This window comes from Triticum urartu, chromosome 7A, assembly GCF_056163025.1.
Source record: "Triticum urartu cultivar PI428250 chromosome 7A, HENAU_Tu73, whole genome shotgun sequence".
NCBI classification, from domain to species: domain Eukaryota; kingdom Viridiplantae; phylum Streptophyta; class Magnoliopsida; order Poales; family Poaceae; genus Triticum; species Triticum urartu.
Genome location: NC_141879.1, coordinates 727033777 through 727055451, shown reverse-complemented (window position 1 = coordinate 727055451; position 21675 = coordinate 727033777). Strand labels below are relative to the sequence as shown.

At 46.2% G+C, this 21675-nt stretch overlaps 1 protein-coding gene and 1 long non-coding RNA gene across 2 annotated transcripts; one reads left to right on the top strand and one right to left on the bottom strand.

Annotated features, from left to right (window-relative positions):
• Positions 1-4: 4 nt before the first annotated feature.
• Positions 5-8111, bottom strand: LOC147962306 (uncharacterized). Its single transcript, XR_015610394.1, has 3 exons — positions 7972-8111; positions 3200-3507; positions 5-732 (listed from the first exon to the last, which is right to left on the bottom strand). It is a non-coding gene; the product is annotated as an uncharacterized LOC147962306 (long non-coding RNA).
• On the top strand, positions 5414-11852 carry LOC147962305 (uncharacterized). Its single transcript, XM_087534751.1, has 3 exons — positions 5414-7479; positions 7932-8563; positions 8789-11852. The coding sequence occupies exons 1-3, from the start codon at positions 6726-6728 to the stop codon at positions 9644-9646; spliced, it is 2244 nt and encodes a 747-aa protein (XP_087390877.1). The 5' UTR covers positions 5414-6725; the 3' UTR covers positions 9647-11852.
• The last annotated feature ends 9823 nt before the right edge of the window (positions 11853-21675 follow it).

The following is a 21675-nucleotide window of genomic DNA, read 5'->3' as shown; positions in this document are numbered from 1 at the left end:
CCCATGTCCTCAGAAACAAACGTAACTACTCATAAAGCATGCTCATGTTCAAGATCGGAGGGTTATTGAATATCATTAAGGATCTGAACATATGATCTTCGACCAAGAAAACCAACTAGCATCAACTACAAAGAGTAATCAACACTACAAGCAACCCACATGTACCAATCCGAGGTTTTGAGACAAAGATTGAATACAAGAGATGAACTAGGGTTTGAGAGGAGATGGTGTTGGTAAAGATGTTGATGAAGAATGACCCTCCCTCGATGAGAGGATCGTTGGTGATGACGATGACATCGATTTCCCCCTCCCGGAGGGACGTTTCCCCGGTGAAATCGCCTCGCTGGAGCCCTAGATTACTTCAGGTTCCGCATCGAGATGGCGGCGCTTCGTCTAGAAAGCTTGCTTTTGATTTTTTTTCTAGGTAAAAACCTTTCATATAGCAGAAGATGGACACCGGGGCCTGGCCAGGGGGCCCACAAGATAGGGAGGTGCGCCCTGAGGGGTAGGGCGTGCCCCCCCAGGCTTGCGGCTACCTGGTGGGTCCCCTTATGTTGTTTCTTCGCCCAGTATTTTTCATATATAACATGGTCAAAAAAATATTTTTCATATATTCCAAAACAATTCTCTGTAAAGTTTCAGGACATAAGAAGTTGTGCAGAATAGTATCTTAGATTTGCTCCTTTCCGGTCCAGAATTCCAGCTCCCGGCATTCTCCATCTTCATATAAATCTTATAAAATAAGAGAGAAAAGGCATAAGTATTGAACCATAATGTGAAATAACAACCCATAATGCAATAAATATATAAAAACATGATGCAAATTGGACGTATCAACTCCCCCAAGCTTAGACCTTGTTTGTCCTCAAGTGAATGCCGAAATCGATAATCATGTCCGCATGTTTTGAGATAGAGGTGTCGATAAAACAAAATACGGACATGAGGGTATCATGATCATCTTTAGAACAACAATATATTGCCATATAACTTCTTATGCTAAAGTGATATTTCGCTCACAAGGTAAAGTATGAACCAAAAACTTTATTGAAAACTAACAAACTATGATCTCGGTCATTGAGGCAATTGCAATTTATCATAATATCGGAAAGAGTCAATGTAAGAGCTCTTATTTAGCAAGTCCACATACTCAACCATCTTTTAGTCTTTCATAATAGCTAACACTCACACGATATTTTGAGATCAAAGCTTCAGTCAGACACATAGAAAAATAGGGGCTTATAGTTTCGCCTCCCAACCTTTTACCTCAAGAGTAATGTCAACAATAATAGTTTATGATCACCTACATCCGAATGGATATGTTTGTCTAGATCTTTCCCCAACACATAGTGCTTGCCAACAAAAGAAAGTCTAAAAAGAAGAGTGAAGATCACCATGACTCTTGTATAAGGGTAGACGATAAAAATAAAAGATAGGCCCTACGCAGAGGGAATCAGAAGTTGTCATGCGCTTTTTGGTTGGATGCACTAAATCTTAATACAATGAAACATCACTTTATATTGCCGCTTGTGATAAAGAACTTTATTATGCGATACGTCGCCTTTATTTCTTCCATATCACAGGTTCGTATAAATCTTATTTTTCCTCACACTAAAAGATAATACATATTTAGAGAGCAACTTTTCTTGCTTGCACTTATGACAACTTACTTGAAGGATCTTAATCAATTTATAGATAGATATAGTGGACTCTCATGGCCAAAATGGGTTAAAGGTTTTTGGATGCGACCACTGACCTCCAAGGGGCGCGACCACTGACCTCCTGTCATTAGTAGAACATTTTCAGTGGCGGGCACGACTTACTGCCCACCACAGCTCCACGAGGTAGCAATGTCGGGCGTCTGTGTATGCACTCCACAGTCGCGGTTTACGCCGATGTGTTCTTGTTGATTCATTAGTTTCTTGGCTCGGGAGGTCTTGATTACTTGACTCAGATCTACTCAAACACAGAATTTTGTGGACTAAAATTTCCTTAGGGTCCCTAAATTTTTTCCATGGGTTTTGTTCCTAGCAGGTAAATTTCAATGCACTTTCTCCTGGCAGCTCCCGCAGAAATTGTTTTTGCACAAGCGGCATGCATTTCGTGTTCAATCTACTTGAAGCAAAAGTCTATGTGGATACAAGGTTTGAAAAATACCGTTTTCATATAGGAAGAGTGCCTTTGTTGTAATAAGCCAACGCATAAGCCAACACAAAACATTTAGGGCATCTCCACGGAAACCAAGGGTTGTGGTTGACGGTCTTCGCACGTGATGTAAACCATGATATGTTTGGCCGTTTATCCATTTCTTAATGGAACCACTATAAAAAAAAGATGCATTTCATAAATATTCAACCAGCACAGTGACAAATACTCCATCAGTTCCATAATACACACGAGCAATTAGCCGTTGGAGTAACGTCCTATGCCAAAACCCTAGGCCCTCGCAGCGCCCCACCCGGGCGACTCTAGGTAATCCAGCCACCGCCGGGATGGGCACCCCTCTTCCTGCCCACCCTCACATCGTCGCTGCCGGAGGGCCGGCCGGTGAAGCCTCGCCGGGCACTGGGATGGTGGCGGCGGGGCCTTTCTCCCACCATCTCCCATCGCCCCTGCCCTCTCAGATCCATTCATGGAAGCATCAAAAGGCCTCCACTGGTTGCGGCGGCGGCCTCCCCCGGTGGCCCGCCGGTGGTCTTTTCCCTGGCCTGCTCCTGAGTACGTCCGTATCGCGCTGCGGGCTGATATAGGCCCGCGTTGGATGGCTTCCGCGGTCTGGACATATGCGGGCGGTTTGCGGGTTCGACTTGGAGATGGCCTAAATGTTTTTTGTTGTGCGGTGGTTATAGTGAGAATTAATTGTTATTCTTAGTTCAGATTTACACTTGCCATTATCAAGTTCCCGCTTCTGAAAGGTAGCTATAAGATTGGCTGCTTAATGTAGACTGGGTGTGCTTTTTCAGGTGCATTTTTTTTTTCATAAAGAGGATTTCATCCAACCGTCATATTGAACCGACATAACCACATTAAGTGAATATCCAATCTTTGCATACCATGATGTGCACAGTCAACACATTCAAAACAACGAAAAACACGTACAGAGGGACAACGTTAGTGACAAAGTAAAAGAAAAAAAAGACATAGGCCTCACGAAGATGTTCACGTGGGGAGGGTGCCATGCATGTGGAGAGAGAGAGCGTACCGGCGGTTGGGCTGAAAGTCAACATGTTGATCTAGCTCCACTGTCCTCTTTTGTCTTCCTCTGCTTTAAACTCCTATAAAAAAAAACTCCTATTGATCAAGCAAGAGTTGAATATTGTGGTTAGCTCTGACCTGCTTACCTGCTTCCTTAATTGTGGCAGACAAATAGGCAAACGACTCGATCTCTCTCTACGATGATTGGATTGGATGCATCCTTGTCGTCATACTAGCTAGTACCCAAAGTTATGACAGCTAATTTGATGCCCATCATGAAACTAGGACTAGCATGCTTATTAGTCTGATGGGTGCCTGCCAAAGAGAATACATGTAATGTAAGAGATGCATCTTCCTTAATTTTATCACTGGCAACATCACGGATGCATCCAAAAGAATACGAGAGGGTGGTGCACATGCATGCACGGACCCGACTCAATCCTGTTGCAAGACAAAATAAACTTGTTTGAGATGGGATCTGGAGTTGCCAGCTTGCATGAGGAATCGGGCAGATAAGAAACATAAAACTAAAAACGACAGTGCAAGCAAAGATAAATGGAACCTGCAAAAAAAATCCCTTTCTTTAGGTACTTTTTTAAAAAGGGGAATATGTTAATATCAAGTAGATACCAATTACACACACTCTCTGCACCAACAAGATGTCTAAAAACATTTAGAATGCACATAGCCAAAAAAGAAAATAAAAACAAGAAAAAAGACTCTACGATGTTGATCGATGATCCGCAATAGCAGCACTCTAACCACCATCAAAGCCAGCACCCGGACTAGAAAGAAGGTTCTTCAAAAGCAACGCCTTCAAGAAGAAAACAATGCACAAGCGTTGTCGTTGCCCGATCAAAGATCGTAGGTTTTCACCTTGGAGAAAAAACACGTTCCCAAAACAATGCCTTCAACAAGGTCACTGCCAGGCACAACCAATAAAGGCCAGAACTTGGGTTTTCACCCTAGCAATCACGACTCGGTACTCAAAGGAGCACCACCAACAAAGAGGTCTCCAATGCTGCCGCCCCCACTTGCAGAGTCTACTACTACGAGTAATGTACCACCAGGCTCACAGGAACTCGTGCCCGGTCTGGACGGGAACATATCCTGCAAGCCAAGCCTGGACATCTGCCTGTGAAGCAAAGTCTTCATCGCATCCAAGACGTCGCCTTCGCCACTTGATGGCATTCTCCGCATGTGTTGATCCCTTGAAAATCTTGGTGCGGACATGTCCCGAGGTGTCAGTAAAATCAGAGCTTCGCGATACCCCGGTGAAGCTGGTTATGCTGATGTTGCGGGTGTACACGATGGGCCCCAATTCAATCAAGGTGTCCAAAGAGCGTCATATATGCCAGTCCTTGTTTTCCTTCGAAGGAGAAATTCGGAACTCGCTGATTGCCAGATCAAAGAGGACAGATCGCATGTAGGACGGTGACTTCGCACGAAGACCACTAGGGCCACGATGGTGGGCGACAACGTCGAGATGCTTACTGTGCATATCATGTTGTTTGCTGTTTCCTTAGTTTGTTGAACTATGTGCCTTAGAGTAACTCTAGAGGCGTCATATAATTGGGCCGGACGCCGCAATAATCATCCATATGATGACTTGTCTAAAGGGGTCTAGCAGAATCGCTATCACATGCTTCATCGTGATATTTTTTCGAGGTTGCTTCAAAAACTAGTATGCGGCCTGCATATTCACTACTGCAGACCGAATAGCACTGGCCATAATCACTGACCGGCCCATGGCCAACCGTCACAGATGGGGTCATCTGTAACGTGCCACCGGAAGCACGTCAACTATGAAGATTTTGTGGTTCGGCTTTCTCATGAACCCTCCCAAGTGATCCATCTTCACCCTTTGCTCCATCTAGATTGGTCGGCGCCTGGCCTTCTCGACGCCTCCGCTCCATCCCCGACTCGGCGGCTCCCTCCCGCCTTGCGTCGTATGAGGAAAAACCCTAGAGCTTAAGACAAGTGTCATGTGCGTCCATTTTGCGAGGGCCGTGGTCGGAGACAAAGACATGCGGTAAGTTGGAATCTAAACCATTCTTTATGTGACTATACCATCATCCTTCTTGTGTGTAATGCATTCTCCCCCTCCCGAGTCGCCCCCGTGTGGCGGCCGGGAGGCCCCCAGATCCCATCGGTCCGCCTCCCCCTCTCCTCCTCCTCCTCCCTTGCCGTTGCCGGCGGCGGGGGGGGGGGGGGCGGGGGGACTCGGTGCCCTCTCGCTCATGAGGGGCGGGCGTGGGCCGGTGAACCCGGGCCAGAGTGTGGCGTGCGGCCGGGCGTCACGGCGGGGGTGGCAGTGCTTCGGCGATCCCATACCTCCACGGCATGTGGCTTGAAGGTCTAGGGCGTCGCTATCGCCAGGGACGGCGGCGGCGTTACCGGATCGGCAGCGGCGCGGTCGGATCTGGGCCCAGGTGTGGGCTTGGTCTTCGGGTTGTGGTCGGCGTGATGGCGAGTGCGACACGTCAGCAGCTGGGCGGATCTGTGGATATCATCCTCGTCTAGTCCTTGACAGCGCAAGCAACTCCGGGGGAAACCCTGGATCTCCTTGGGATCGAGCGACGGCGGTGCTTTTGCGTCGTAGTCCCTCTTCAGGGCATCGTTTTGGAGTTTGTTCTGGTTGAAGGGACCAGCGACGCCGGCGGTGCACGCCCGGTGGCGCAACTGCCGATGAAAATCGCGCCGACTACGGTCCTAGCGGACGATGGCGGTGTCTTTGATGTCGTTTCCTTGTCGAGGCATCATCGTTGCAGTTTGCGTCATCAGGATCGGGCTGCTCCGGGGGAAACCCTTGATCTGGGTCTCCCGGGTCAAACGATGATGGCATTCTCAGTATCGCTTTCCCTCCTGGGGGCATCGTTTTGGAGCAAGTGATGGCTGGAGGTGACAAGAGGAGGAGCGGTGTTACATCTACCGCAAGGCTGACGGCGGATCATGGTCGCATGGCGTTGCGGAGTTTCGGCGATGGGCGCATGTGGATGGACACGCGCAGGATAGTGACGTTGTCTGACGCCATGGTGGCGTCGACGGCAGGCCTAGTAAGGTTGGTGCGTCAGTACCTGTTCTGGAGATGGATATATCCTCTTGCATTGTGGCTTGGTTCGGGCATCCGGATTTAGATATTAGGATTCGGTGCGATGTAATGTTTGGTATTAGGCTTGGACACTTGGCACCCCTTCATCAAGTTGGGGATAGGAGTAGCGGCACGTGTGTTGTCAAGATGGTGACTTCAAGCATACTGATGTATTACTTTGTAAGGTCTTTGTGAATAGTTAATAAAATAGCTGCATGCATGGTCCAGATGCAGAGGCATGGGTATATCCTTTTTTTTAAAATGTGATGGTTGGTGGGCAGATTCCAATGTAATCAAGACTAGCTAACGTTTGGGTAACTAAAGCTGCTACTGATGCATCCACGAGGTATAAATAGCTAGGAAGGCGAGATGGTAGCTGAACAGCAAAGTAGACATTGGCACGCTGTAGCACTAGCACTTATTATATAGACAAGAAAAATCTATGGCGTGGAGCAGCACTAGTGAATCTGGAGATGAGAGTACTCCTACATCCCCCTCCCACGGCGGATCTCCCTCGCCGGGGGATGGCTGTGGCGAAGGAGCTGGCACCTTCGCCGAGTTTCTTGCTGAAGGGCGGCGGCAGGGCGGATGGCTACCCTCTGTGCTTCTGGCGCCGGCCCTATGCGGGCATTGCCATAAGATCGAGGATCTTAGGCGGGATTGGAACATCGACAGCGACGGGAGCGATCACAGGATGACGGAGCTGAACCTGCAAGGGTCGCTCGCCGCCCAGATCGCCTTCGAGGGGAACTCCTGCTTCAGGTGCGTCAAGTTGGTCTTCGAGGCGACCAAATGGAAAGGCGACGGCGACACACCACTGCACTACGCTGCCAGGTCCGGAAACCTCAGGATGCTTTTCCACTTGGTTTGTCAGCTCGGTGAGGAGTACGGCCATAAGGGGGTGGAGCTGTTGCTGAGGAAGCTCAACGTTCATGGGGAGACGGCCTTGCATGAGGCCATCAGGTTGGGAACAAACTCAATGTTCATGGTCGGGATGCTCATGTGGGTGGATCCAGGGCTGGCGCTGCATCATGCACCTGACAGCACCTCACCGCTATATCTGGCTGTCTCCTTGAGACACAAGGACATCGCAGAGATGTTGCACAGCACAAGTGGCGGCAGCCTCTCTTACTCCGGCCCAGATGGACAAAACGCACTGCATGCTGCCGCGGTTCACCCTCCACATAGACAGAACGGTCAGATCCATTTCTCATGACAATATCTTTTTTTAACTTTTGTATGTACTGTACTACCATAGTGACAAATCTGGTTCGCCCTATCTTGTTGCTATTTTGCAATTTCCTATTAAGTTTCATGCATGTGTCTAATCTATTCTCCCAAACACAACTATAACCATTGTTGGGTTTATATAGACTTGTGTGAAGTAGCTAGCTAGCTAGGCGGATAAGGCTCCAAATGTGCATGCTATTTTTTCCATGCAAAGTACATATACATCTTGTCTGGCCTATAAAAATTACAAGCAAGAACAACTATAGGGAATGTCCACCAAAGCTCTCACATCAAACTTATAGCCACTATATTACTTATTACCTTAATGCTGCTCCAAATTTGTGTTTGGTTTCTTTTTTTCAATCGAACGGTTATTAGTATTAGGTTTTTTTAACGTAAAATTCCAAGTTAATTGCAGGTATGGTAGAAATGCTACTAGATTGGAACAAGGATCTTACCGAAGAGAAGGACCTAAATGGCAGCACCCCTCTTCACTCTGCGGTTTCGGCGCTGTACTCTGAAGATCGCATGCGTAGATGTTACACTCTTGTATGTGGCAATGGCCTATGGTATAGAGCTTTCCCCTATATGTTCCCCAATATGACCAGGTTTCCGATGGAGAAACAGGCAGCATGGCATATACTTGAAGCGAACCCATCTTCAGCATATCAGCATGATAATAACGGTTTGTTGCCTGTACACATCGCTGCCTTGATGGATAAGAAGGTTGCCATCCGTATTCTTCTCAAAGGATGCCGTGGTTGCATCACTCTTCCTGATAAGCAGGGGAGATCCTTTCTTCACATTGCTGTCCGGAACAAGGTCCACCATATAGTAAAATATGCTTGTGAAGCACCAGTTTTTGCGCCCATACTGAACGCTCGGGACAATGATGGCAACACCGCACTACACCTAGCTGTGGAGGTTGAGGATCTAATCATCTTCTGTCATCTCCTGCGGAATCCAAAAGTATTATTAAATGTGAGAAACAACAAGGATCAAACTCCGCTGGATCTAGCAAGGAGACGACGAAAATATTCCTATATCCAGGTACTCCCTCCGTCCGGAAATACTTGTCATCAAAATGGATAAGAAGGGGTGTATCTAGAACTAAAATACATCTAGATACATCCTCTTTTATTCATCTTGATGACAAGTATTTCCGGACGGAGGGAGTATTAATCTAGCTTGCGCTCTCACATGTCAAATTTCCAGCTAGTCCACCTTATACATGAAATACCATGCATGTTTCTTAATGGTGGTTTTTGCATGCAGAATCCGGAGAGAGTGATATACATGACACTCATCGATGCCAGAGCTAGTCATGGTAGCTTCTGGAGAGATCGTGTTCAACATCTCTGCATTCAGAATCAGTTGTCAATCAAGAAAGATGAAGAGAATCAATCAGAGGAACAGGATGAGGCGGACGGTAAGAATGTAGAGGAAGAAGACAGAACAGAGGCGGGCCCGGTAAAAGAGCTCGTACAACTGTTGAAGCAAAAAGTGTATGAAGAGAAAAAAGAGGCGATAGAGAAAAACGACTCGGATCAGATGAATGATATAACCCGGACACTTGGCCTTTTATCAGTACTCATCACAACGATGACATTCGGTGCAACCTTCGCCGTACCTGCAGCAGTCAAAGCAGGCAACAGCAGCAACGGTGGCATTCCAGCAGGAGTTTCCAGTAGCTGGTATTTCCATGCGTTCATGACGGCCAACGCGACTGCTTTCGTCTGCTCCTTAATAGCTACACTTTGCCTCATGTTCTCCGGCATGTCCATCATTAAACTGCAAGATCGCCGAAAATACTTCCAGGTAGCCCTCTTCTTCACCCCGGGTTCGCTCACCAGCTTGACTGTTGCATTTGGCCTTGGCCTACGTACGGTGCTGGCTCCAGTAGGTCGTACGCTTTCCGATGCCATATTCGTCCTCAGCTCTCTTGTGCTGCTCTATCCAATGTTGGATTTTGTTACACGACTGGTTTGGACTTACCAACCGCTCTCTGTCAGGCGGGGCCACATATTCGTATGCTGGATATTTATAGGCCGTACCTTTCATGTGTGTCTAGGTCGGTTTTGGCCCATCATATTTATCTTTATTATGTCAACCTCAAATAAGACTTGGCGTTGAAGAAGCGGCATCAAACAGAGATCAAGTGTGGCTAATTACTGTGTAAAGCCCAGTGCAGAATGGCAACTAGAGAATGGAGTAGCTGGCCTTTGGGCGTTGTAACAAGGAAACTTTGACATTTCTTCTATCAATCAGTCATGCGTTCATCGTCTCAAAATGGCTTTAGAAAAATAGATTGTTTTCTTTTGACGGAAAGAAACACCATAGTATATCTTCCATGAAGAATAGCACCTTATTGTCATGCATGTCGTTTGTAGTTAATCCAATAATAGCACATCTGGATAATAATTAGATATAAATATATTACCTGATATCTGGCGAACCCAAACTGCCGAAAAACCGCAACTTAGGAGTACTTGATGCAGGAAATCCCAATTTACCCAGTCTTTTCGAAGTCTAATTTAAGAAGAATGGCCGGCTCTTTCGTGCGTTTGAGCTCATGGATGATTTCCTGTAGGGCTAAAGGGCCTTCCAGTATGTTACGGCCTTGAATGAAAGCGGATTGAGTTTGGCTAATCGTACGATGCATGATCGGAACCAAACGAGGTGTGCAAGCCTTAGAACAAATCTTAAACGGCACATTTATCAACGTGATCGGTCTAAACTGGCGGATGTTGTCGGCCCCTGCCACTCGATCAGTCTAAATTGGCGGATGTTCTCGGCCCCTGCCACTTTAGGAATGAGCGAGAGTACGCCATAGTTAAGGCGGGCAATGTCAACCGTTCCACGCATAAACCCGTTACACACTTCGAAAATAGGACCCCTAAGTAATGGCCATAAGTGTTTGAACATGGCCACCGGCCACCCGTCCGGGCCCAACGCCGTGTCCGTTTTCATACTCATGAGCGCATCGTCAATCTCTTTGGGTAGAAACGCGAGTCCTAACTTCTCATTTTTCGCTTTCCAAAACAAGCTTGGATGGCTCCCACACGTCTGCACGCAGACCAGCCCTCTGGTCCTTGCAGACCCCCATCAGTTGGATATAGAACTCATAAACATGGTTCATGATATCCGCTTGGCGCAGCAGCAACCCTTGTTCTGACTGCAGCCTCAGGGTCGCGCACTTCCGTTTTCAGCCATTGGCGTAGGCGTGAAAGTACTCAGTGTTGGCGTCCCCCTTCAGTGCCCATTTAAGGCCACCACGACGCCACCAATATTCCTCTTCTGCGTGCAGCAAAGCCTCAACTTGTCCTTCCAGAGCGTAACGTTGCGCCCATTCTTGCTCTGAGAATGCCCTCGCATCAGCCCGGGAGTCTAAGCCAGCGATCTCCACGACTAAACTCGCTCTGAGCTCCTTGTCTTGTCGTCCCTGGTTCGCTCTCCATCCCTTGAGGCTAGCTCGAAGGCAGCCCCCACCGCAATTCAGAACTCCATGGGACGACGATGTGGTCCTATTTGGCGCATGTTGTTTGTCCATTTCTCATTTAAAATGGCATAGAACTTTGGTACTTCAGACCAGGCCGTTTCAAAAAAGAAACGCGGGCTTCGACGGATCCGGTCCTCCCTAGAGGACAGAACCAAGGGAACATGATCCGACCCAATGCGTTTTTCCACAATCAACGAGCAAAGGGGGTAGATCACCTCCCAGTCGGGTGACACAAACACCCGATTGAGCACTGATCACACCGGGGCAAGCTGCTTGTTCATCCAGGTGAACCTTGCACCCGATCTGTGCACTTCCCGAAGGGCCATCGACGTTATTGCAGTGTTAAACATGGCCACCCGTTGCCAGTTGATGTTATTGTTGTTTTTGTCCGCACCCGAACGGATCAAGTTAAAATCGCCCCCTACCATCACCGGGATGAAGGCCGCGGAGATCACTTGGACCTTGGCTTGGAGTTCTCCCAAGAACTCCGCCAAGCGAGAGTGGTCAGCAGGACCGTAGACCTGAATCACCGCTAGCTCCCTTAAGGACGATCGGATACGAATGTGCGCGGCGAGAAGAAAAGTACCAGTGTCCCAGGAGATCACCTCATACAAGGATACATTAAAACCTAGAAGCATGCCACCCGAATGCCCAATCGCGGGGACTCGTGATTCCAAACAAAACGCTCTAGCGGGTCAATAGATAACAATTCGTAGTGACGGAACTCTGCTTTGATCATTTCCTGTAGCCCTACCATATCTATGTCCTTTTTGCGAATGTATTCCTTCAGCTGGGTGCGACGCACAGGGTGTGCCTCTTGAGTTCTTTTCCATTTGTGTGCTTGTGAGAGAAACAAAGAGAGAAGAGAGAGTTGAGAGGAGGAAGAAGTGGTGCTGCAAGGAGGCGGCGCAGTGGAGCACTCACCTGGACTGGAAGCTCAACCTGCTTGGCTACTCAAGAAACATCCAAGTAGACCCCGCAAAAAAAAACATCCAAGTAGAAGAGAGGCGCAGGAAGACGAGATTGGATCCACCTACCAGCAATTGGTTGGGGCTGCAGAGAGAGGAAGAGGGGGAAAGAAGAGGCATTAAGTACGCACAATGTCAGGTGACCAAGTACAGGTTTGTATATACTTGAGAAGACCAAACATACAAGACTTCACATTTAACAACTTGATATCAGACTGGATCCACCTACCAGCTGGTTGGGACTCCATCAGGCCAAGGTTGCATATAGAGAAATGAAGAGAGATGCGTTATGTATGGGCGAGACCATTGACTTTCATGTTTGAATACAATCTAGTAGGCCAAGCAGACAATAATTCACAGTTAACAAAGGTCAGATTATGGTGATGCATGTGGAGGCTGACATGTCCAGCCAGGATAACCACGCACATACGGTAGGTGAGAGTGGCAAGCAAGCAGAGACGTTGGGCGAGATAGGTTGACATCCAGTAAGTTTCACAGGTAGTAATTAGGAAGACCAAGGACACTCGACTTCACAATCAGCAAGTTGAAATTAGGGTGAGATGGATATGCATGCGTCTGATGGCTAACATGACAGGGCCAGCTAGGCTACAAATGTGAGCAGTGAAATATTTTTTTTAGAACGGAGGCATCTGTGCGGCCTTAGAATGAGGCCCTTACAGGTTCCAAACACAGAAGTTCAAAGGTTCAAGGCCGGTCTTGAGATTTTGGGGGCCCGGGGCGAAAATAAATCTAGGGGCCCCTTGAAATTTTCTTCTAGCAATATCGATGCATGGATCCCTATACTCATGTTGCTTGTGCAAAGGTGAACGTTGTCGCTGCTCCAAGAAAGCAAGAAAACAAGAAAACACCCGCAAAAAAAAAGCAAGAAAACAAGGTTGTGGTGTTTACAGTCGAACGGAGCCATGAGGCTGGTTTTCTGATAGCATCAAGTGTCATCTTTGATGGAATCTGGAACCCTTAGGCAATGCAAAGAAGCGCTTTCACTAGCCATAATTTTTCTTCATTCTTAAAGAAGGAATCGGTAGCACCGCATCCGGGTCATCACTACCCCCCACGATGGTTTATTGTGCCATTGTGGGTAGACTACAAAAGAGATTAAGCAAGGTCTTCTATGATATCTCCTTTCTTTATGAGAGAAGGTTTTCAAATAAAGAGGCGCATATGCTTGCGGGCTCTTCGCTGAGAGATGAGGTTGGTCCCGTGTGTGGCTAACAACTTGACGCAATGTCCTTTCTATCCCAAGGTCTATATTTACATAAATAATATGGATATGATTCTCACAATATGCAAATTATGACGGTCTCATCCAACAGTTTCAACTAAAGATTATATAAAAAATAAAAAGCATGAATATGAATGTCAATTTTAAATAAGTACACGATCTTACAATTTTACATCCATGGCCAAGTGATCACCAGACTCTTGGCGTCGCTTCCCTACCATGAATTTATGAGATAAATAGAATCACAAATTAGATCACACATGCGTCTTAGATGGAAAACAAATTGTATTGTTACCATGCATACACACCTGAAGATGACTCTAGAGATGGCAGATCGTGAGGCGGTGACTCCGGTAATCCTCATCATAGTATTGGGAGGCAAGCATGTATGGATCGATCTCCTGCTCCTCTTGTGTGGAGTCCAACCTGTGCGGCAGCGTCGACGAATAGGTCATGGAGTTCCAAGGTCCGGCGGCACTTGGGGTCTATGGTGAGGACGACCTAGACGAGGCCGGAGTTGCTCGCTTGCGACCGATAATTGGGGCCAATCTGAATCAGCCGAAATCATCGCGTACCAGTGAACAGGGTGAACTCGATCTGGAAAAAAAGACGTGACGACGTCCTCGTGGGCTACCGACGTGCGTCTGATTCCTGATGGACCATGGGCTAGCTACATACACATACGTCGTGGGAGGGGGGCCCTTGAATTCGGGGGCCCGGGGCGGCCGCCCCTACTGCCCCCCCTCAGGGCCGGCCCTTCAAAGTCAGGGTGGATGACACGGTCCGGTCCCGCGGTCCGGCTCGTGGCCCGCTCCGCTCGGGCCGGCTCCGTCCTGGCCCGCTGAAAAAATCGGCCGGTCCGGGTTCAGGAATCCAGCCCGACAAAACTTCGGTCCGGTCCGGGCTTTAACCGAGCCGACCGAGCGGACCGAAGAACGTGGCGGGGGCATGGCGAGAGCGTGACCGGGGCATGGCGAGAACGTGGCGGGCGCGTGGTGGGGCGTGGCGGGGGTGTGGCGGCCCAGGCACGGCGGGGGCTGAAGAAACTGTCGCCGTTCATGTCCGCCGCCGCGGGGGCCGTCGTCCGCGCGGCCACTGGACTCGCTGGCCTCGGGAAATATGTCCACTGGATGCGCCCCACTCGGATCTATCGTATGCACCAACGAACACGACGTGGGAGGTCCTGCATCACCGCATCGGGCATCGTCTTTTTCATCTCCGTCCACCGGCCGTCGTGTCAAATTCGTCGCCGATGAGCTCGCTCTGGTGATCTTCTTGGCTCCTCTATCTCCCTCTGGAACTTCCAAAGCTGCCTGACATCTCCACGACGAGTGCCGCTGCCTCCAGTGCCCTCCCCAAGTCGCCATGCTCCGGCGCGTGCTCTGTGGTGAACTCCGGCCGGTTCAAACGAGCCGCTCGGTCCGGCTCGGGCTTCGTCCCTGCCGGTCAGGTCCCTGGAAACAGGACCGTGACCCTGCTCGGTCCGGTCCGGTCCAGACCGCCGACGGCCGGTCCAAAGGACGGCTCGGTCAGGGATCGGACCGGCCTGGACCGTATCCATCCTGAGTTCAAAGTACCGAGGGTACACGGCCATAGGCCCGAAATGCGACGCAGCGCGGTACTAAGCTAAAGGACACACATCGGATAAAGGAGCTGTCGAAGTAGCCAGGCGGCCTCCTACCGCTGTGATGATTACGAGCCCGTCGTAGTTCAGTGCATTTTGCTCACACCTTGCTTGCGAGCTCCTCCGCCCGTCCTCTGTCCGAACTTCTTGCCACTAGTTTCCAAAGCTGCAAGAAAGACACCATTTTGTATAGAAGATCAGCCAGATGACGAATGAATTGACCCTCTATCAATGCTTTGTTCCTAGTCGTCCACAGAGCCCAAGCAACGGCCCCAAATCCCGTCCAGGCCATCCTATTATCCCTCCCCATGGTAGAGCTTGCTAGGCCGAAGAAATCTGCGAAGCCACCCGGATTCCACGAGCAGCCCGTGGCTTCCCGGACGGCGCTCCACACGAATCTAGCCATCACACATCTGAAGAGAATGTGGTCACGGCCCTCGCCCTCTCCGCACCAAATACACCTCCCATCACCCGGTCCCCTTCATTTTTTGGACCTGATCCCCACTAGTGATCCGATTATGCGCCGCTTGCCAAAGAAAAAAATATTTTTGCCGGTAGCCTTGTTTTCCATATCCCGAATAAATTACAAGGTGTCGCGTTCTTGAAGATTTCCTTATATAAGGATCCCGTAGAGAAGCTTCCTGAATGTTCCAAACGCCATGTCACCCTGTCTTGACCCCGATGAGGTCTGGGCCTCGTGAAGGGTATTGCGTAACCGATCCCACTCCTCCACCTCAAGAGGTCCCAGCGCCCGACGAAACCGTGGCTCCCATCTCCCTTGATGCCACACTTCGGCCACCTTTGCCTCTGGTTTATCCGTGATAGCAAAAAGGAGAGGAAACCCCGTCTCGAAGGTTTGATTCCCCCACCACAAGTCTTTCCAGAAACATGCCAGTTCGCCGTTATGGACTTCGAATTTTGTTCCAAGACAAAGTAGCGGCTGGACCTTCTTTGTATCCCTCGCGAACTGAGGTAGTTTGATATTAGGTCGGAAATCGACTCTCCCTGATTGCAAGTACTTGGCACGGAAAATTGCCAGCCATAACCCTCCCTGCCCAGATAGTATCTTCCAAACCCATTTGGCCATTAGGCACCAATTCATGATCTTGGTGTTAATAACCCCCAATCCACCCACTTCCTTGGGCCGACAAATATTGTCCCAACTAACCATATGATATCTTTGCTTACCGTTATCCTTTGCCCAGAAGAATCAAGATCGAATCTTATTCAACTTCTCATGGATGACATCCCTTAGCAAATAGAATCCCATGATAAACATCGGGATGTTTGTGAGGCAATCATTGACTAGCACCAGCCGCCCTCCTGATGCAAGCAATTTCCCCTGTCACGGTGATGTCTACTACACAACCTTCATCTTGTAGACGTTGTTGGGCCTCCAAGTGCGGAGGTTTGTAGGACAGTAGCAAATTTCCCTCAAGTGGATGACCTAAGATTTATCAATCCGTAAGAGGCGTAGGATGAAGATGGTCTCTCTCAAGCAACCCTGCAACCAAATAACAAAGAGTCTCTTGTGTCCCCAACACACCCAATACAATGGTACATTGTATAGGTGCACTAGTTCGGCGAAGAGATGGTGATACAAGTGCAATATGGATGGTAGATAATGGTTTTTGTAATCTGAAAATATAAAAACAGCAAGGTAAATAATGATAAAAGTGAGCGTAAACGGTATTGCAATGCTAAGAAACAAGGCCTGGGGTTCATACTTTCACTAGTGCAAGTTCTCTCAACAATAATAACATAATTGGATCACATAACTATCCCTCAACATGCAACAAAGAGTCACTCCAAAGCCACTAATAGCGGAGAACAAACGAAGAGATTATGGTAGGGTACGAAACCACCTCAAAGTTATTCTTTCCAATCAATCCGTTGGGCTATTCCTGTAAGTGTCACAAACAGCCCTAGAGTTCATACTAGAATAACACCTTAAGATACAAATCAACCAAAACCCTAATGTCACCTAGATACTCCAATGTCACCTCAAGTATCCGTGGGTATGATTATACGATATGCATCACACAATCTTAGATTCATCTATTCAACCAACACATAGAACCTCAAAGAGTGCCCCAAAGTTTTCACCGAAGAATCACGGCGAAAACGTGTGCCAACCCCTATGCATAGGTTCATGGGCGGAACCCGCAAGTTGATCACCAAAACATACATCAAGTGAATCACGTGATATCCCATTGTCACCACAGATACGCACGGCAAGACATACATCAAGTGTTCTCAAATCTTTAAAGACTCAATCCGATAAGATAACTTCAAAGGGGAAACTCAATCCATTACAAGAGAGTAGAGGGGGGAGAAAACATCATAAGATCCAACTATAATAGCAAAGCTCGTGATACATCAAGATCGTACCACCTCAAGAACACGAGAGAGAGAGAGAGAGAGAGCTCAAACACATAGCTACTGGTACATACCCTCAGCCCTGAGGGAGAACTACTCCCTCCTCGTCATGGAGAGCACCGGGATGATGAAGGTGGCCATCGGAGAGCGATTGCCCCCTCCGGCAGGGTGCCGGAACGGGTCTAGATTGGTTTTTGGTGGCTACGGAGGCTTCTGGCAGCGGAACTCCCGATCTATTGTGCTCCCCGATCGTTTTAGGGTATATGGAGATATATAGGCGGAAGAAGTACGTCAGGGGGGGCATGAGGGGCCCACGAGGGTGGAGGGCGCGCCCCCCTCCCTCGTGGCTTCCTCGTTACCTCCCTTACGTGGACTCCAAGTCTCCCGGGTTGCTTCTGGTCCAAAAATAAGTTTCGTGAAGTTTCAGGTCAATTGGACTCCGTTTGATTTTCCTTTTCTGCGATACTCTAAAATAAGGAAAAAACAGAAACTGACACTGGGCTCTGGGTTAATAGGTTAGTTCCAAAAATGATATAAAAGTGTATAATAAAGCCCATAAACATCCAAAACAGAAGATAATATAGCATGGAGCAATCAAAAATTATAGATACGTTGGAGACGTATCAGCATCCCCAAGCTTAATTCCTGCTCATCCTCGAGTAAGTAAATGATAAAAACAGATTTTTTTGATGTGGAATGCTACTTGGCATAATTTCAATGTAATTCTTCTTAATTGTGGTATGAATATTCAGATCCGAAAGATTCAAGATAAAAGTTCATATTGACATAAAAATAATAATACTTCAAGCATACTAACTAAGCAATTATGTCTTCTCAAAATAACATGGCCATCCCTACAAAATCATATAGTTTAGTCATGCTCCATTTTCGTCACACAAGAATGCTCTCATCATGCACAACCCCGATGACAAGCCAAGCAATTGTTTCATACCTTAGCAATCTCAAACCAATAAACTTTCACGCAATATATGAGCACGAGCCATGGACATAGCACTATGGTGGAATAGAATATGATGATGGGGGTTATGTGGAGAAGACAAAAGGAAGAAAGTCTCACATCAACGAGGCTAATCAATGGGCTATGGAGATGCCCACCGATTGATGTTAATGCAAGAAGTAGGGATTGCCATGCAAAGGATGCACTAGACCTATAAATGTATGAAAGCTCAGCAAAAGAAACTAAGTGGGTGTGCATCCAACTTGCTTACTCACGAAGACCTAGGGCACTTGAGGAGGCCCATTGTTGGAATATACAAACCAAGTTCTATAATGAAAAATTCCCACTAGTATATGAAAGTGACAAAACAATAGACTCTCTATCATGAGGATTATGGTGCTACTTTGAAGCACAAGTGTGACAAAGGATGGTAGCATTGTCCCTTCTCTCTTTTTCTCTCATTTTTTTGGGGTCTTATCTTTTTTTATGGCCTTTCTCTTTTTTTATTTTTTTCACTTGGGACAATGCTCTAGAAAATGATGATCATCACACTTCTATTTATTTACAACTCAGTGATTACAACTCGATGCTAGAACAAAAGATGACTCTATATGAATGCCTCCGGCGGTGTATCGGGATATGCAATGAACCAAGAGTGACATGTATGAAAGAATTATGAACGGTGGCTTTGCCACAAATACTATGTCAACTACATGATCATGCTAAGCAATAGTACACTGATGAATGTGTCATGATAAACGGAATGGTGGAAAGTTGCATGGCAATATATCTCGGAATGGCTATGGAAATGCCATAATAGGTAGGTATGGTGGCTGTTTTGAGGAAGATATAAGGAGGTTTGTGTGTGAAAGAGCGTATCATATCACGGGGTTTGGATGCACCGGCGAAGTTTGCACCAACTCTCAATGTGAGAAAGGGCAATGCACGGTACCGAAGATGCTAGCAATGATGGAAGGGTGAGAGTGCGTATAATCCATGGACTCAACATTAGTCATAAAGAACTCACATACTTATTGCAAAAATCTACAAGTCATCAAAAACCTCGGCACTACACGCATGCTCCTAGGGGGATAGATTGGTAGGAAAAGACCATCGCTCGTCCCCGACCGCCACTCATAAGGAAGACAATCAAAAAACACCTCATGTTTCAAGTTTGTTACACAACGTTTACCATACGTGCATGCTACGGGACTTGCAAACTTCAACACAAGCACTTCTCAAATTCACAACTACTCAACTAGCACGACTTTAATATTATTACCTCCATATCTCAAAACAATCATCAAGCATCAAACTTCTCTTAGTATTCAAAACACTCATAAATTTTTTTTACTAATCTTGAATACCTAGCATATTAGGATTATTTAAGAAAACCACCATGCTATTTAAGACTCTCGAAATAATCTAAGTGAAGCATGAGAGATCAATAGTTTCTATAAAACAAATCCACCACTGTGCTCTAAAAGATATAAGTGAAGCACTAGAGCAAATGACAAACTACTCCGAAAGATATAAGTGAAGATCAATGAGTAGTCGAATAATTATGCAACTATGTGAAGTTTCTCTAACATTTAATAATTTCAGATCTTGGTTTTTTATTCAAACAGCAAGCAAACCATAAGTAAGTAAAATGACGCTCCAAGCAAAACACATATCATGTGGCGAATAAAAATATAGCTCCAAGTAAAGTTAACGATGAACGAAGACGAAGGAGGGGATGCCTTCCAGGGCATCCCCAAGCTTAGGCTCTTGGTTGTCCTTGAATATTACCTTGGGGTGCCTTGGGCATCCCCAAGCTTAGGATCTTGCCACTCCTTATTCGATAGTCCATCAAATCTTTACCCAAAACTTGAAAACTTCACAACACAAAACTTAACAGAAAACTCGTGAGCTCTGTTAGCGAAAGAAAGCAAAACACCACTTCAAGGTACTGTAATGAACTCATTCTTTATTTATATTGGTGTTAAACCTACTGTATTCCAACTTCTCTATGGTTTATAAACTATTTTACTAGCCATAGATTCATCAAAATAAGCAAACAACACACGAAAAACAGAATCTGTCAAAAACAGAACAGTCTGTAGTAATCTGCAACTAACTCAAACTTCTGGAACCCCAAAAATTCTAAAATAAATTGCTGGACCTGAGTAATTTATCTATTAATCATATTCAAAAAGAATTAACTAAATAGCACTCTCCAAATAAAAATGGCAGCAATTCTCGTGAGCGCTAAAGTTTCTGTTTTTTACAGCAAGATCAACAAGACTTTCCCCAAGTCTTCCCAACGGTTCTACTTGGCACAAACACTAATTAAACACATAAAACCACATCTAAACAGAGGCTAGATGAATTATTTATTACTAAACAGGAACAAAATTCAAGGAATAAAATAAAGTTGGGTTGCCTCACAACAAGCGCTATCGTTTAATGCCCCTAGCTAGGCATGATGATTTCAACGATGCTCACATAAAGGATAAGAATTGAAACATAAAGAGAGCATCATGAAGAATATGACTAGCACATTTAAGTCTAACCCACTCCCTATGCATAGGGATTTTGTGAGCAAACAACTAATGGGAACAATAATCAACTAGCATAATCAACTAATGGGAACAATAATCAAGTTTCCTCTCTATGTGCTTAAAGTTTCAAAGTTACGCTTGTTCTGCCTTCCTATGCTAGTTGATTATTTTATTTTTACCCCGCAAAAAAATAATCAACTATCATAGAAAGTCAGAACAAGCGTAACTTTGAAACTTTAAGCACATAGAGAGGAAACTTGATATTATTGCAATTCCTACAAGCATATATTCCTCCCTCAAAATAATTTTCAGTACCATCATGAATGAATTCAACAATATAACCAGCACCTAAAGCATTATTTTCATGATCTACAAGCATAGAAATTATATTACTCTCCACATAAGCAAAATTCTTCTCATTCGAAATAGTGGGAGTATCATAAAAAACTCGAATACTATAAATTGTTTCCACATTAAAAGAGTAATGTTCAGAAAAGGGGTAACCATAATCATGAAAAGTTTTATAAATATAATCACTACTTTTATAGCATAAGTATCATCACAATAATCATCATAAGTAGGAGGCATGCTATCATCATTATAAATTTGCATATCAAAACTTGGGAGACTAAAAATATCATCTTCATTAAACATAGCATCCCCAAGCTTGGGACAAACATTAATTGCAGCAAATATATTCTCAAAAACATCATCTTCATCAAACATAGCATCCCCAAGCTTGGGCCTTTTCATATCATAAGCATAATCACTCTCATCATTAATAGTATGGATAGCACCAATAGTATAGCAAATATCATATTCTTCCAAGCAAGTGCCAAAAAGATTCTCAAGATCATAGGAAGTATCATTATCTTCCACAATTATATTTTCATGAGGCACAATAGTAATAGGAGCAACATTATTTGGGGGAGTTATCTTTTTACCTCT